General features: G+C 35.8%; 1 protein-coding gene across 1 annotated transcript in view; it reads right to left on the reverse strand.

Moving 5' to 3' along the window:
- ADAMTS20 (ADAM metallopeptidase with thrombospondin type 1 motif 20) overlaps window positions 1-14,413 on the reverse strand; it is a 111,304-nt gene that overhangs the window by 58,871 nt on the left and 38,020 nt on the right. The window contains exons 12-15 of the mRNA XM_068933787.1: window positions 6,257-6,402; window positions 4,623-4,804; window positions 4,345-4,481; window positions 3,088-3,205 (exon numbers count right to left, since the gene is read on the reverse strand). Coding sequence (XP_068789888.1) covers window positions 3,088-3,205; window positions 4,345-4,481; window positions 4,623-4,804; window positions 6,257-6,402 — 583 coding nt within the window. The remainder of the gene's footprint in view (window positions 1-3,087; window positions 3,206-4,344; window positions 4,482-4,622; window positions 4,805-6,256; window positions 6,403-14,413) is intronic.

The following is a 14,413-nucleotide window of genomic DNA, read 5'->3' on the forward strand; positions in this document are numbered from 1 at the left end:
GATTCTCATGTCTAAGAAAAACTGAATATGATAAATGCATGAAACAAATAATAAACACAAATATTTAACTTGAATCATTAATATAATCTTTGTTAACTTTTCCATTTATTTTTCTATATTTAACACGGTCTTGTCAGGGGGTAACAAACAGCAATCGCCTTTTCAATTTCATAATACACTAACTTCCCAGGGCTTTTAATCTAAACACCCTATCCCATGCACTTAGAATGAGCAAGCAAGTCCAGTAACAGGTTGGTAACCTTTACCAGCTGGGGGCAGCACTGCAATTGCAAACCGACTGCATGCTCTGGATAAATGCATAGCATTTGGTCAATCTTCCAAAGTATGGGGAAAAAAAAAAAACAAAATACACACAAAAAAGCCCCTCACCCAACACACTGCAGAGCTTGTGGTAATATGAAGGCAGAAGAAAAAATATGGGAGGAAATGATAAATAAAACTGCATAGCATATTGTTAAGGATAAATAGGACACTAGATCACATACTAAGGTACTAAGAAAGCCATTTTTTTAGGATATCCTCAGACACTCTAGTTTGAGAGGCAGTAATAATAGCCAACATAATAATTAAGTACACATAATTATATTACTGTTTCCTAAATTGGGAGCCAAGCAAACTGGCATTTCATTGTATTTCTGATGACTTTCATTTACTGTTTAAATATATAATAACAATATTATAACTGCATGCCTGCAAGAACATACCAGTGATACCACATGCTGCTCTTGCCTCATTTCACATTCTGCCATAGTAAAATGGTTTGTGGTTGTGGAAGAGGAACAGGTGAGTGAAAAAGAAAAAGGCCAAGTGCACAATGTTCAGCATTCTTATCTTGTGATGCCTAATTCAGTCTTGAAAAATCTCTAGAAAAGAACATTTCCTCTGAGAATGTTTTCAATCACTAGCCTAGGGATGACACAGGTCTCCTCCCACGGGCCCAGCTCTCCATTTCTTAGAATTTTTAGTGGTCAGCTAGCTACAAGCTCTTGACTGCATTGCTGCACTCCTGTCTGAACACAGCTGAGCGTTCTCACATGTTTCAGCCTACTGTGCAGGGTTATAATCTAGTATCATATTTTATACACTATAATTCTAATAATTCAAATATACTTTAAATGATAAAATTAAATACAAAAATAAATAATAAGCTCAAGGTGTTTTCTTAATCCTAAAATAGCTTTTATATGTTTTACTCTTTTTCATATTGAATTTTATCCTGACATATGGCTTGTGCAAGACCAGCAAAGTCACCGAAATAATCCAAATGAGTGACTTCAGCAAAATTTCGCCAGTATAGTATTATGTGGCAATTTTTATGAAGACAGAAGCTTAGAGAAGAAAACACAAAGAATAATGGGCCCCCTTGCATTACACTGTAGTGAGAGTCCACAATAATCGAAGGACACCTAGCAGCGCTCCACCCAGAGCCTTATGCAAAGAACATAGGATACTCAAGTCACGTCTATAGCAGCTAGTTGGGAAACTGTTTTATCCTAGGTTCTACAAAAAGTGCAGTCATCTAGCTTCCCAAACATAAACATGACATCCTAATTGTGTTACTTCCTCAAAATATATAGTCCTACATTATGTCAGTTAAAGCCCATAGGAAAATAAACAAAACAGTAACTTTCAAAGCAGACTATCTCTTTTCACTCACTTTAGAAAAGCAAAATACATACCATATCTTCCATTTTTCATAATTCACTTTTAAATGTAAAATGAGTAGATAGGATTTTTCTAAAAAGATATTTTGTTAAAAAAATCTACATCATATGAAAATTTTATTACCTCTTCAAATTAACTTCAATTAGGAGCAAATAAGTCTGAGACTATGCAAAGCTGATAAACAATAGAAATAGTGACAGTCTCAAGGATAATTGTAAGAATGGCAGTTTTAGTATAGCATTTACCTGCAGCAAATGTATTTATGATGTAATTCCTGTGCTACTTGTAAACGAAAAGATCCTTCACAGTGGTGAAAAACAAAAACATCCATAGTCCTTTACTCAGATTTATCAAAATAGTACATTCTTTTCCTTTACTATTTTGAGCACACATTCAGAAATTCAGTCTCTGATAGAATAGGTGATTGAGCCTTCCAACATCTCAGTTTAGACAGAAGAAAAGTTACATGTATTTGTGTGGGGAGGGTAGTTGTACGCCACCTTTAAGTGTTTTGGTACTTTTTGTTTGGCATAAGCCCTGTCAGGAAAAAAAAAATCCAACAGGATACTGGTCATACTTTCCTCTTTGACCAACAATTCTTTTGTCCTATGAAGACCGTATCTAGCACCTCTCCAGGTGTTACTTTCCCTTTGCCTGTGGTCTCTTTCAATCAGTAAGGCAGCATAAAGTAGGCTTTGACAATCTCATATTAACCTAGAGTCTTCCAACCTTATGTTGTATGCTCTATTAAACTGCACCGCTAGCTACATACAACAGTTTCCACATATTTCCCAAAATGGGCTATATATGGAAAGGAGAGCTATCAGTAGCTCTGTTATTAAATCAAGGAAATAGAAAGCATCAGGGTTATTCAGAAGACTTTCTCATTCCTTACATGACAATGATGAGGAAAGAACATAAATGTTCCTGCCTATTATCTCTAGAAAGAAAAGGCTCACATTTCGTATCTTTTTCACTATATAAAAAAAGAAAGCTTGCCAGCTGCTCAGACCTCAACGTAGACCTCTCACTATTTCCCTATTAACCAAAGGGTGGTGCTGCAGTAAGTCCTTCAGCTCCACAATTCCACTCAAGAAATACCACAAAGCGCAATGCAGGAAGAGAGTCCCCTTAAAGTACTTCCACAATTCCTCATCGTATCTTTGTTTCATGTCTTTTGTATTGCTCTTAGAGCAGATGGACTTTTTCTCCTTGAATCAGTCAGTATGTCAGCACTTGCCTCTGCATCCTTGAAAGGGCATGTGTTACTCAAAGTCAGGGATATTTTTTTGCTGGCAGAGGCTCTAAAGAACATGCACTGAAATCACACTTCTGCAAACACAAAATATCATTTCTAAATCAAACTGAAATGTACATTAAGATTTTTTTAAAAAGACATACCATAACGAGCACTGTTGAAAGTACCTGCAAGAGTCTTACACGAAGAATTATCGCCACCACAGATTCCACATTTGTCTCTCCTTGCCTTGGAATTCAAAACGTGATCGCAGCCAGCTTGCTACAAGAAATACAATAGGCCTGTGTCATTCAGCCCAATGAAAACTAAAAACTGCAAGCTTCCCACTTCCCAAAGACATTTGTATTCACTGTATATATCAAAGGACTATCTGGCTTCTTGGCAATTCATGAAAAGCCTTTTATGTTTTTGGGTGCTGTGATGTAAAACAATAGTTCTGTTGTACTAACAATGTGCAACGCAAATACACTTAATATGTCAAGAAGTGTACAAGAATAAATTTAACGGTATATAAAGATTTTGTATAAAAATATTAAATGCAGTGTAAAACCTTAAGACGTATTTACTTAAAGTCTTAGAATCCTAAAATCAGTAAGCATATGCATATGATCATCAATTCTTTTAAAGTCTGACATTATTGCAAAAAAAACCAAAGGAATATATGGAGACTGCAGTTAAACTAGTATAAGAACATTTCTTTCATTTACATAGCTTTATTTACATTTCCTTTCATTTTTTTTCTTATCATACACAGGACTGTTCTCTGGCATTTCCTCTTCGCTATTATTTGAACACTATAAAAAAGGCTAAATTTTCTCTTCAGCTTTAAGTTAGTCAACTTCACTGTGATCAGCAGTACTACACAAAATGGACAAAACAGTCGTGAATTTTTAGAGTGCATGAGCTTGCCTCTCCTGAGATAATCTTGTGGCACTTCTGTAACTTCTATCAAGCAAAAATGCTGAAATGATCCCTTTTCAATCACCAGTTCCTCCTGATTTTGCAATGGAATCATAAATATGTAACCTATATACCCTTGGATTTTCTACTTTTGTACTTTTTTTGTGGCTGAAATATGATGGTAATAAACACACAGCGTGCTTCGTTCCTCCCTTTATACCAATTTTGTATCAGTTTCTGCTCATTTCAACAGTATTAACCCTCCCACACACCAGGCTTAATGAGAAAGGATTGTGGGTTTTCAGATTCAGCTGTATGTTCATCACTTAATCTCCTCCATCTCCAGATCTCTAATGTGGTAGGGATCAAAATTTACTTTAATAAATTCAAAATATCATGATTTATAGGTTTTCAAAAATGGTTGCTTGGACATATACTTAATATCTGTTTTACCATCTCTTAAATTGATTTTAATAATTAATAAGTTTAAATTTAAATACCCTGCATAAGCCTTGAACACAAAGGTCATTGGTTTCCGCTCCACAGGGAGTACCATCAGCAACTCTGTCCTTCAGCTGATAGTAGGAAGTTGTTCCAGAAACTCGGCAAAAAAGTTTACAGCGATCTTTCATGGAAACTGGAAAGAAAATCCAACAGGTTATTTTTTGTCTGATTTAGCACAGAGTAAAGTGCCATTTCTATTTATAGAAATTTATTTATACAGCAAAGTAAAGTAACATTTGTATTTCATTAATTTAAAAAGTTTATATTTACTTACTACCACTATATTTTGGAAGCCAGCGAACAGCAGAGGTAAGACCATTTATGTTAAAATGTTTGCCATCAAATTCAGAGCACTGTTGTTCCCGGAAATCTTTTTTGCCCTTTGGACAGGAATCAGTATTACATGATCGAAATTTCATCCTGCGGCCCACACAGTACTTTCCTCCATTTCTCGGTCTAATAAAAATAATTAAATGTAAAACACTGTCTCTCAAGTTTCTAAAATTGCTGTTTTTCAGTGGGAAGTGGTTTGAGCCACTGATATAAAGGAGAAAATCTCACAGAACATTTTTTCACAGTCTTTTATTGACTGTTCACACACACACCCTCACACCCTTCTTCTCTTCCATTGCACTGTGCATACATTTATACCCATGCAAAGAATCTCCACCGGGAGAGGGAAGGGAGTCAAGGCTATTAATGTCTATTACATAAACTACAAGGTAGAACAAAAAGGTAGCAATCTGAAAGATCCATTTTTATTTTTCTTATATTCATACTATTTTGCTCTGGAAAAAGCACTGCTAACTTTCATACTTCAGTAGGCTCTTACTAACTTAGCTGTGACTGCAGCTCTATTCTTGTAAAAGCAGCACTTCCCTCAGTAATTTGAAATCACTGAATGGTTTTAAAGAGTGTCAAAGAAAGAAGACAGAATTAGGTCCTGGCACACTCTTTTTGGTAGTCCTAATTTTGGTTTCAGTTTTGGGATCAGAAGAACTAAGAAAGGAAAACTGTGAAAAATAGCCCATTTACTCTAAAATCTAAAATATTCCTTGAAACCTCAAAAGCATTTTCTAACTGGTATCAACACTGTACACAGTCTTTCAGTATTAGCAGTTCCTCTGGGGAGAGAAAAAGTAAATCAATGGTATATCAATATTAGCAATTATTAGAAACTGACATAGCTAATAGGAATCTAGTCTCCTGTCTCTTACTCGTCAGAGAAATTAAAATAAGCAGGGCTGATCTGATTCTGGTCCATTTAACCCACTGATAATTTCAGGATGATATGATCTTCCTAAAAAAGACCTGCAGCTACCTACGCTATGGTTCTACTCTGTAGAAGCCACGGGTAAAGTCCTCATTGCCCTTTGTTACAAGAGAATGAAACATATACTGCATTATTCAGTCAATGGATTTTTTTTTTATTATAAAGGAAAGCTGTAAATGACTCTGCTGTAGCCAGTGTTGCTTGTGGAAGTTACTGGTAGCAGTGCTGTGAAAAAGCCTGAGATAAAAACAGACCAAGTGTTTCATTAGAAAGATTACCAGGAAATACATCTACTTTCATATTGCAGCTCATACTCCAGAGAAACCATTTCAATGTTTAAAGAATGTTTCAGCATTTAGAGTAAAGCTAGAAAAAAGACCCTACCATAGTAACTGTTTGGAAGTATCTATAGCTGTGTACGGTACAGCTGAGACAAAGTAATCTAAAAGTCCTCTGCGTATTAGAGTCTATAGACTTATCCTTGTTTTCAGATATGACTGAAACAATCATTTATTTTATTGGTGCTTCAGACTAATTTATGCAACCATAATACCTTCATTTTGTTCTGAACTAACCCATTAAATTGTAATACCTTCATTATGCACTAGCATAAAACACAGCAATAAAAAACATACTCCGGTCTACTACATAGCCTGCTGGTGCTCTTAATTCCACCTCCACAGGTTCTTGAACACGAGCTATAAGGTCCCCAAGGTCCCCATTCTCCATCTACAGGACGTGTCTCCATTTCTCTGCTCACACAAATTCCATGGCGGCAGTGCTGCACGGTTAAGAAACAAAATAAAATACGTAAGTCAAGCACAAAGTTACTATATCTTAGGCAATAACAGAACAAAAATTAAGAGCTCAGTACTCTTAACCAGGGTCAGGACATCTTCTAAAACACACAAATTCCTTTAAGGCATCTTATGTAGTAGCTATGTTTTTAAAAAAGCTGTCTATAATACACTGTTCTCTGTGAACGCTACTGGATACTGAATATTTCTTTACATCTTGTTGCTTTATTCAAATGCCTATATGAGCACCTCAAAATCCTCATCTTAAATTGCTGATATATTCTCATGCACAAACTTCAGAATTGGACTACAGTAGTCTTGTATGTATGAGATCCTTCCACTTTAATTAATCCACATTAGCAAAGAACCTGAAAATGTATAATAACAAACCACCAATAAATTCAAGCTGTTTTAAGCAAATTATGAAAGCTAAAAAAGCTACAGGAATTGCTTGGGGAAAGCAGACAAATTTTCAGATATTTAAGATCTTCTTCAGATCATGCTTCTATTCAGACTTTTACAGCTATAATAGTACTACTATTAGAATAATTTTACTGTTTACTACTAATTTAATAAATTTACTGTTACTATTAAAACTGAATTACTCTTTAAAGAAACAGTAATTCTCACAGCAAGTTATCACATTGTAATGGCCATTGTGCCACTTTAGATTTGATTTCTGCTGAAGACTTACAGGCTTTCAACTAAATAAAACTGTCAAATAGTGCAATTTTCATTTCACTTGCTGGGGTTTACATTATTAAGAAAACAAAGATTGCCATTCTGTTATTTATTCTGTTGTGGTCATGTCAGTTATGAAACTTCACCACCCTATATCTATTAGCCACCGTTATTTTTTATAGAAAGTCATAACTATTAAGTACTTTCCAGAAAATCAAATAATGAACTTCCTGCCTCTCAGTGTTTGCTATCTAAGCCCCCAACTCTGCACATATTTATACACTTGAGCGGTTACCCAAAAAGTAAATGACTAAAAAGTCTAAATGAGAATCTCATGATTGGTGCATGTGTGACTTTTTCCAAAGAATCTGAAGGAATTACAAGCACTAATCCTACTGATGACTTACGACAGTTGGAATTCTAATTCACTCGTATGCTTTAAAAAATCCCAAGTGATATATTCGACCACAACGTACTAGAACAGTTTACATACTAGAATAGACTATTTGCAAGATACTAGCAAATGTCTACTTAATGATTCCTGCTAGTTTCTCTGTCTGCAAGGATGTGTTCTCAGCATTGTCCTCAAATCCAGTCACCCTCTGAAGCATGAAAGACGCACACATCTGGAGACAAGACACTGAGCAGGATGGTCTACATGGAGTTAGTGCTCATATCCAACACAGAGAGTTTTCTACTTTATATGGCTGCTTGCAAACTCAGGATTAAACTGGTAATCAGATTTGCTGTCGGGAGGGAATACTCTGAGTCATATTGACAGAGTGGCTTATTCCATCTTCCCCTGCAGCACGTACAGGGATCAGTTGCTAGAATCATCAGAACAGATCATATCAAGTCAATTTCTTATTATCACTGAGCACTTAGGCTTTGCCTTCGCTGCTCTCTGTGGCACAGGACAGCTTACTGTCACTCTGAAGTCTAAAACATTTCTGTCTAACTAAAGTCTCTGGCACACAAAACAATCTAAGAACCTGCGATACATAGAAGATAAAATAATCCAAGGATTCTATCCATCTTTCCATCTTTAAACTAATTAAAATGTTGTATAGAAATTCTCATTAGAAAAATTCTAATATAGGTTTACAAATTTATTATAGGTACTATCAATTAACATAATTTTTGCTGAACACAGAAATGATGCACACAATCTTTCTGAATACACCTAAAGGAGTGACACCTAACTCCCGGGCCCAGTATTGCCCATATGTTCTTCAGTGGTTTCATCACATTTATTTATATTTTAATGAATATGTGTTATTATATTGATACCTATGCTCATAGGCTAACAATTATTTTTCTCTCAGAATAGGAATTTGTGATAAAACTAGATTTATTCAGAGTCAGTCACAGATCTTAATCCAATTTGGTGACAGAATGGTTATACACTCGTATAGCTTTTGGTCACACTGATTGTTCCATATCAATTGTATCTTTTAAGCCCTGATTACCTTCCTCTAGCTGAAAATATAACCATTCAAGGCAAATTTTGGCCCAAAGCAAACGCAAAATAAAAACTAGATCTAGCTCATCATGAAACCATTGAAACGATTCATTAAATTGGCCAGATCATCTCTTGCTTAATGGTAAGAATAATGCTGTAACTTAACAATGTAAAGATACCATTATTTCACTGGGTATCTGCACTGTACGTTGTATCACTTTCTCACTGCAATGCTTACTGTTTCTTTTGATCACTTTTTATCAGATGCACTGACAGTACCTTTGTAGCCCGACCTTCTAATACCTTTAAGAGGTAAAAGAACCACTAGCATAAAAATATGGCTGCATTATGTCAAAGTGCAATGTAAATACAGGGCAATATTAAGATTGCACTTCTAAGAATTATCATTAACATTTGAGGAAATGGAAATGTATAATCTATACTCAGCTGCAGATTCCAAATCTCACTTCACAAAATTAATATTGCATCCAAACTAGGACCTACAGTTTTTGTTCTTCTTCCATTCATAAAAAAATATTTTAATAACTTGAAGGAAGATTTCAGGAAAAGAGTTGTACAGTGAAATTTTATACCTACAAAAGCATTATTTTCATCCATAAAAACACTGAGCACATGTTCACATCCAGGATTTTAACATCTTATTCAACAAACTTCTCTCAGCTATTATTCTGCTGCATTCCTACAGAAGCAACATGATGAAATCACAATAGAAAACACAGGCACCAGACACATTCCAGATGTTCTTTGGTGCTTTCCCGAATCATTGCTTTATGGAGAATACTGTGATACACAGAACTCTCATAAACCTAGGTATAATCACTGACAGGTTGGTTTTTTTCTACATTTGTAAAAGGCAAATCTAATGCATGCATCATGTAAAATGGGGGTATCACTTTTAATTCCAAACATACCGATTACAGCAAATGGCAACTCTGCTCTAGCTAAGGTCACCAAGTTGCTTTTCTGTCAAAAAGGCAGCAATTCTGACCCAAGACCACAGATAATTATTATACCTAATGATATGAAAGGAAGGGTTAATGATTCAAATTTAGGATCAATGGAGCTGCAGGTATACAAATTCATATTTCCTAATCACCTCCTTAGAATAAGCAATTTGACTTGCTCGTACGGATCAAACTATGGCTTTGATAAACTGACTTTAGCTACCCCTAACATACCTCATTGTTTTTTGCACTTGCTAATTTTTCAGGGAAGCAACTCTGGAAGAAATTATTAAAGCGTTAATTGCCAAGTTATGGTTAACTTAGACGGAATCAAAGTGAGTGATAGATGCATGTAGAGCAGGACTAGAGCTCGTCTGAAATTAGATATTTCTTATACAGCCTGTTATAACTCAGGGCAGGGACTGATTCCAAGTTCACCCTTACTCCTCACATTGTCCAGATATGCCAGATAAGCATACGGTTTTTGGAGACCTTGGTGCAAAGATTGAGACATTGACCCTCAAAGGTCAATAGGACAAACTCAAAAGGGCATAGCTTGATAAGCTGGAGCCCTGTATAGCCTTGCAGAAGAGGGAGGCCACGGAAAAAAGTCCATTTATTTCCAGATACCCACTCTTTCCAAAGACGTTGCTGGTAGCTGCTGGTGCTTCTATGAGGAAAGATGATGACTGAAGAGTGAAGAAGAATATTTCTAAGAAACGAAAAGGATAAAGCTTTGCGGAAGTGGACATGAGGGCCTGTATTTTGCCTTCCAAATATCAAGCCATATTGCTCTGATTTCTTTTTGTCTTATGACATATGATTTCTTCACTCCTGATACCCAGATAGGGCCTTAAGAATGCGTACAGGCCAGTGAATAGAAAGAGAGCGCTATAGTGGATTGAATGTGGGAAAGCAGAACGGGCATATCTGCTGCCATAAAATAGACAAACAGTAAAGGCAGAAGACAACCAGTTCATTCTACAGCATCTGGTCTGTAGCCAAGGTTGAGCGCAGACATTCTCAAAGGCACCAATCACGAGTATGAATCTTAGAAGTTACGTACATTCAGCACGTAAACTAGTGAGCAAAGAATGAGAACAGGAACACCCATTCAGATGAATGCAAATGTTCACAAATCTCAGAGCTATCATTTCTAGCTGCATTCATCTTTAGAGTGTGTTCCCATTCAGGCCTTTGAAGCGAATGTACTACTATAGACCTGCCTCAGACTCTGCCTCATCTGCTGCAGGTGGATGTAAAGAATCCTTTTACATATTAGGCCTATGTCTCCTCTCCTGCTTGTTCCTAATAAAACACATTCCTCACAGCCTTGCCACATCGTTTTTCCAAGATAAGGTAGTGTGGAACCACGAAGGCTGCGCTCAAAGAAATAAGATCAGGAGGAGAATTGAGGGCTACAGCATGAAATAACTGTGAAAATAGAGGGGTTAATAAAATGACTATTCTGGACAGAAGAAATGGAATTTGGAGAAATATCTAACTGAAGCTGTACCTACAGCATCTCAGGTCTCTCTTTATCTCTGTACTATGGCTTCTCAGAGTAGTCTACATCTGTCACTCCGGTGACATCAATTATCTTCAAAAATCCAAATATTTTAATCAATTTTTCAACATTTTCAGTTTTTTTATGAAAAATCTACATACCTCATTTCTGCCTTGAAATATTCCCAAAGAAAATTTTATTCTCTGAAATCATGTGTCATCAAAAAAATATTTCACAAAAATCCCAGTTTATAGCAAAGATTCTTGCTTTGAGGTCTTAAGTATATCTCACTCAATTTTTACGGTTCAAAAGATGATCTGTTGCTTTCCAGATGGCTAACATATTCCCCTATCATTAGTAATATCACCCAACTCCGTGTTAAAATGCATCAGATTTTTTAGATCTACTTTGCATACATATATATACACAGAATGTATTGTTCTTTCAGGTTAACTATCTATGCATTATTTCATTAATGAGGTAGTCAAGCGATGCAATGATTTGAAAAGAAATCAATACAGAAGTAGTATCCTACAACTGGAGAACAACAAACATACCTCAAAATCAGAGATTGGTACTTCTTTTACTGATCAAAGCAATCCTCTTTCTTGGTCTGCATGAATATTCACAAATGTTCCTGTATCCCTCTCCTTATGTGGCTATAAAGGGATCAGGATAAAATCTTAATTCACTTAATACCCACTCTGGATATTTTCAGAAACACTAGGTCAATATACCGTTTATATCTGCAGTGAATAGAAGTAACTAACATTCCTCTCTCTCTCTCTCTCTGTCTCTCTCTTTCACACACACACATGCACGCACACACGCTACCTTTGCAATCAGATTGATATATATGTGTATTGCTTTTTGCTACTAAACAGATTTTCCAGATTTCTCTGGCACATTTTTTAAGTGGTGTTTAAGCAGCAAACTGTCATTACGTAGAATACTGGGACAGCAGGTAAGAAGAGTCTTCTGGATGAACATTTCTCCATGAGAGAAGAGATTGCCAAACCAGCTTCACTGGCTCCAGGACATGGAGAAGTCTGGGTCAGAATCAAACAGTTGCCTCCTAACCTGGGCCTTCTAAATTCTGAGGAATTAACGGAATATGGGCATATTTGTTTTCTGACCAGGAACCCAGGAAATTGCAATCCCTCTGAGTATCTCCAGAAAGAAAAAAGGAAAAAAAAAAAAAAAGACTAGGTACTTGGTAACTTTACTGGTATTTTCATGAAAAAAGATCTGTTCTAAGAGAACTCCATTCCTGGAATATCGATGATTTCACCAACCTTTCTCGATTTGGAGCTTATTTTTTGCTCAGATGACGTGCATTACCACTACTGTCAGATGAATTACTATTACTGGAGTATCACGTGAAGTACATTGCTAAACACGGTATCACTTCATTACACAGAAGATATGACTGTGAGTTAGAATTTAGCTGAGGGTGAATATATGTAAGATGAGTTTATATAGTTCTAATTTGGTTACACAAAATACTATAGATATTTCTCTTACACAATAAATTAAGCTTACTCCTTTTTTTTTAATTTGGTCCTCTACAAAATGACATCAAGTATTTTCTGTGAATGAGATGAACCACACTGTGAAAACTCACACCCTGCAGATTTAGATTTATGAACAAATCTAGTGAATCCAGAGAGAAAATTCTATCTACTAACATTATTTTGTTTTTTTTTTTTTTTTTTATCTGAACAAAGGTATTCAGCAGGCCAAGACCTGCATAACTCTCTAATCTCACTTCTTTTTTGGAATAACAAAAAGGAAAAAAAAGAACAAAACATCTTATCCTCAGGGTGACGAGAGAACTTTTGTACTATTACAAACTGCAAATGCAAATAAATTCCTTGCTACCGAAACTCTTGAATGGAGTAATTTCCCAAAAACTAAAAGAAACAGATAATGAAATAAAAGAAAGCAAATGAAATCATAACCCAAACAGATAGCCTGTTGGTCTGCAGAAATTTCAAAGCACAAGGAATTTTTATGTACGTTGGCTAATGCAACGAGGAAACCTAAGAGTAAGCAGAAGGAAAAGATCTACTCTAACTGTTCACATTTCCTAAGCATCCATCAAATTAGATGCTACTTGGAATGTGATGGAAACAAGAACTATGAAGGTTATGGGCCAATAAAAACATTCCAGTATCTGTCCTAATGGAAAATAACTCTCTTCTACTAGTATTTTAACATATAGGGGCCTCCTCTAACATCCAGATCCTCACTCCACCATCTAAATATTTTCCTTACTGTGATTTAGTATGTTTTTTTAATTTGTTTATATAGTTTATAGAATTACAACAAAAACGGCAACTCTACATCCTAAACTCATGTGGCAACAAATGAGCATGCTATCTCAGACTAACCATGCGGCATTATCCCTTAACTCGGAAGATACACTCTAACTTTGATTAGAGAGACAAGAGGTGAAAAAACACTAACCATTTAATATTTTCTCACACTGAAAAAATAACTTTTGTATAAAAACTCTGTATTACAGTCAAATCATATAACTGTCTTGATGAAGACAATCCAGGAATATATATCTTCGGATTTAGTAATTTCTCACCCAGAAAACCACCAGATATGCAAGCAATGACAAACGTAGTCCTATAGCCTGCAGAAATTCACCACTGCAATACCAGTAATTGCTCTCACATGGTATGCCTACATGTATTTACCATTATTTTCTCTCTGAAGTACTAATTAAGTGAAAGAGTCTATAAGCTGCATCTTCAGCTTCAGAGAAGGTCTGGAAGAGCTGGCAGATGCTTAGACTTCCTGTGGATCTTTGCGAAGCCCAGAAAGCCAACAGTATATAGGAACATCGTTATAGGAAAATGCTACCTGTACCTATTACTAATAACATATACATTACGAAGTCACTGAGCTCTACATGTGTGTCCACTATGGGATATACCAGACACAATCCTTTTCAAAGAGCTTGTACTGTACAGATTGGACACGGCAAGAACATGCTCCATTAAAAAGCGTAGGCGCTCGGAAAAAGCAGCTTGTTCGTTCACTTGAGAGTCTTTTATATTATTAGATTTATTTCTTCATGTATTTCGTGGAGGGACAGATACAAGACTGCTACATCACCACAGAGCAAAAACAACTAACCAGATACACAATCTCTAGAAAAACAAAAGATCACCAGGAAAAGTAACTCACTGTAAACCTAAGCTTAAAATGCTCATGCTAAAATTACAAATATCTTAAGATATGAATCTTTTCTGGATTCATCACAGCAAAAATGATGCAAACACTAATATAAGTACTCAGCCTGCCGGCAAATATTACTTATAATAACTGTCGCTATTAAAATCAACAGAAACATGGTTATTGAGTTT

The sequence above is a fragment of the Struthio camelus genome, chromosome 1, assembly GCF_040807025.1.
Source record: "Struthio camelus isolate bStrCam1 chromosome 1, bStrCam1.hap1, whole genome shotgun sequence".
Taxonomy (NCBI): domain Eukaryota; kingdom Metazoa; phylum Chordata; class Aves; order Struthioniformes; family Struthionidae; genus Struthio; species Struthio camelus.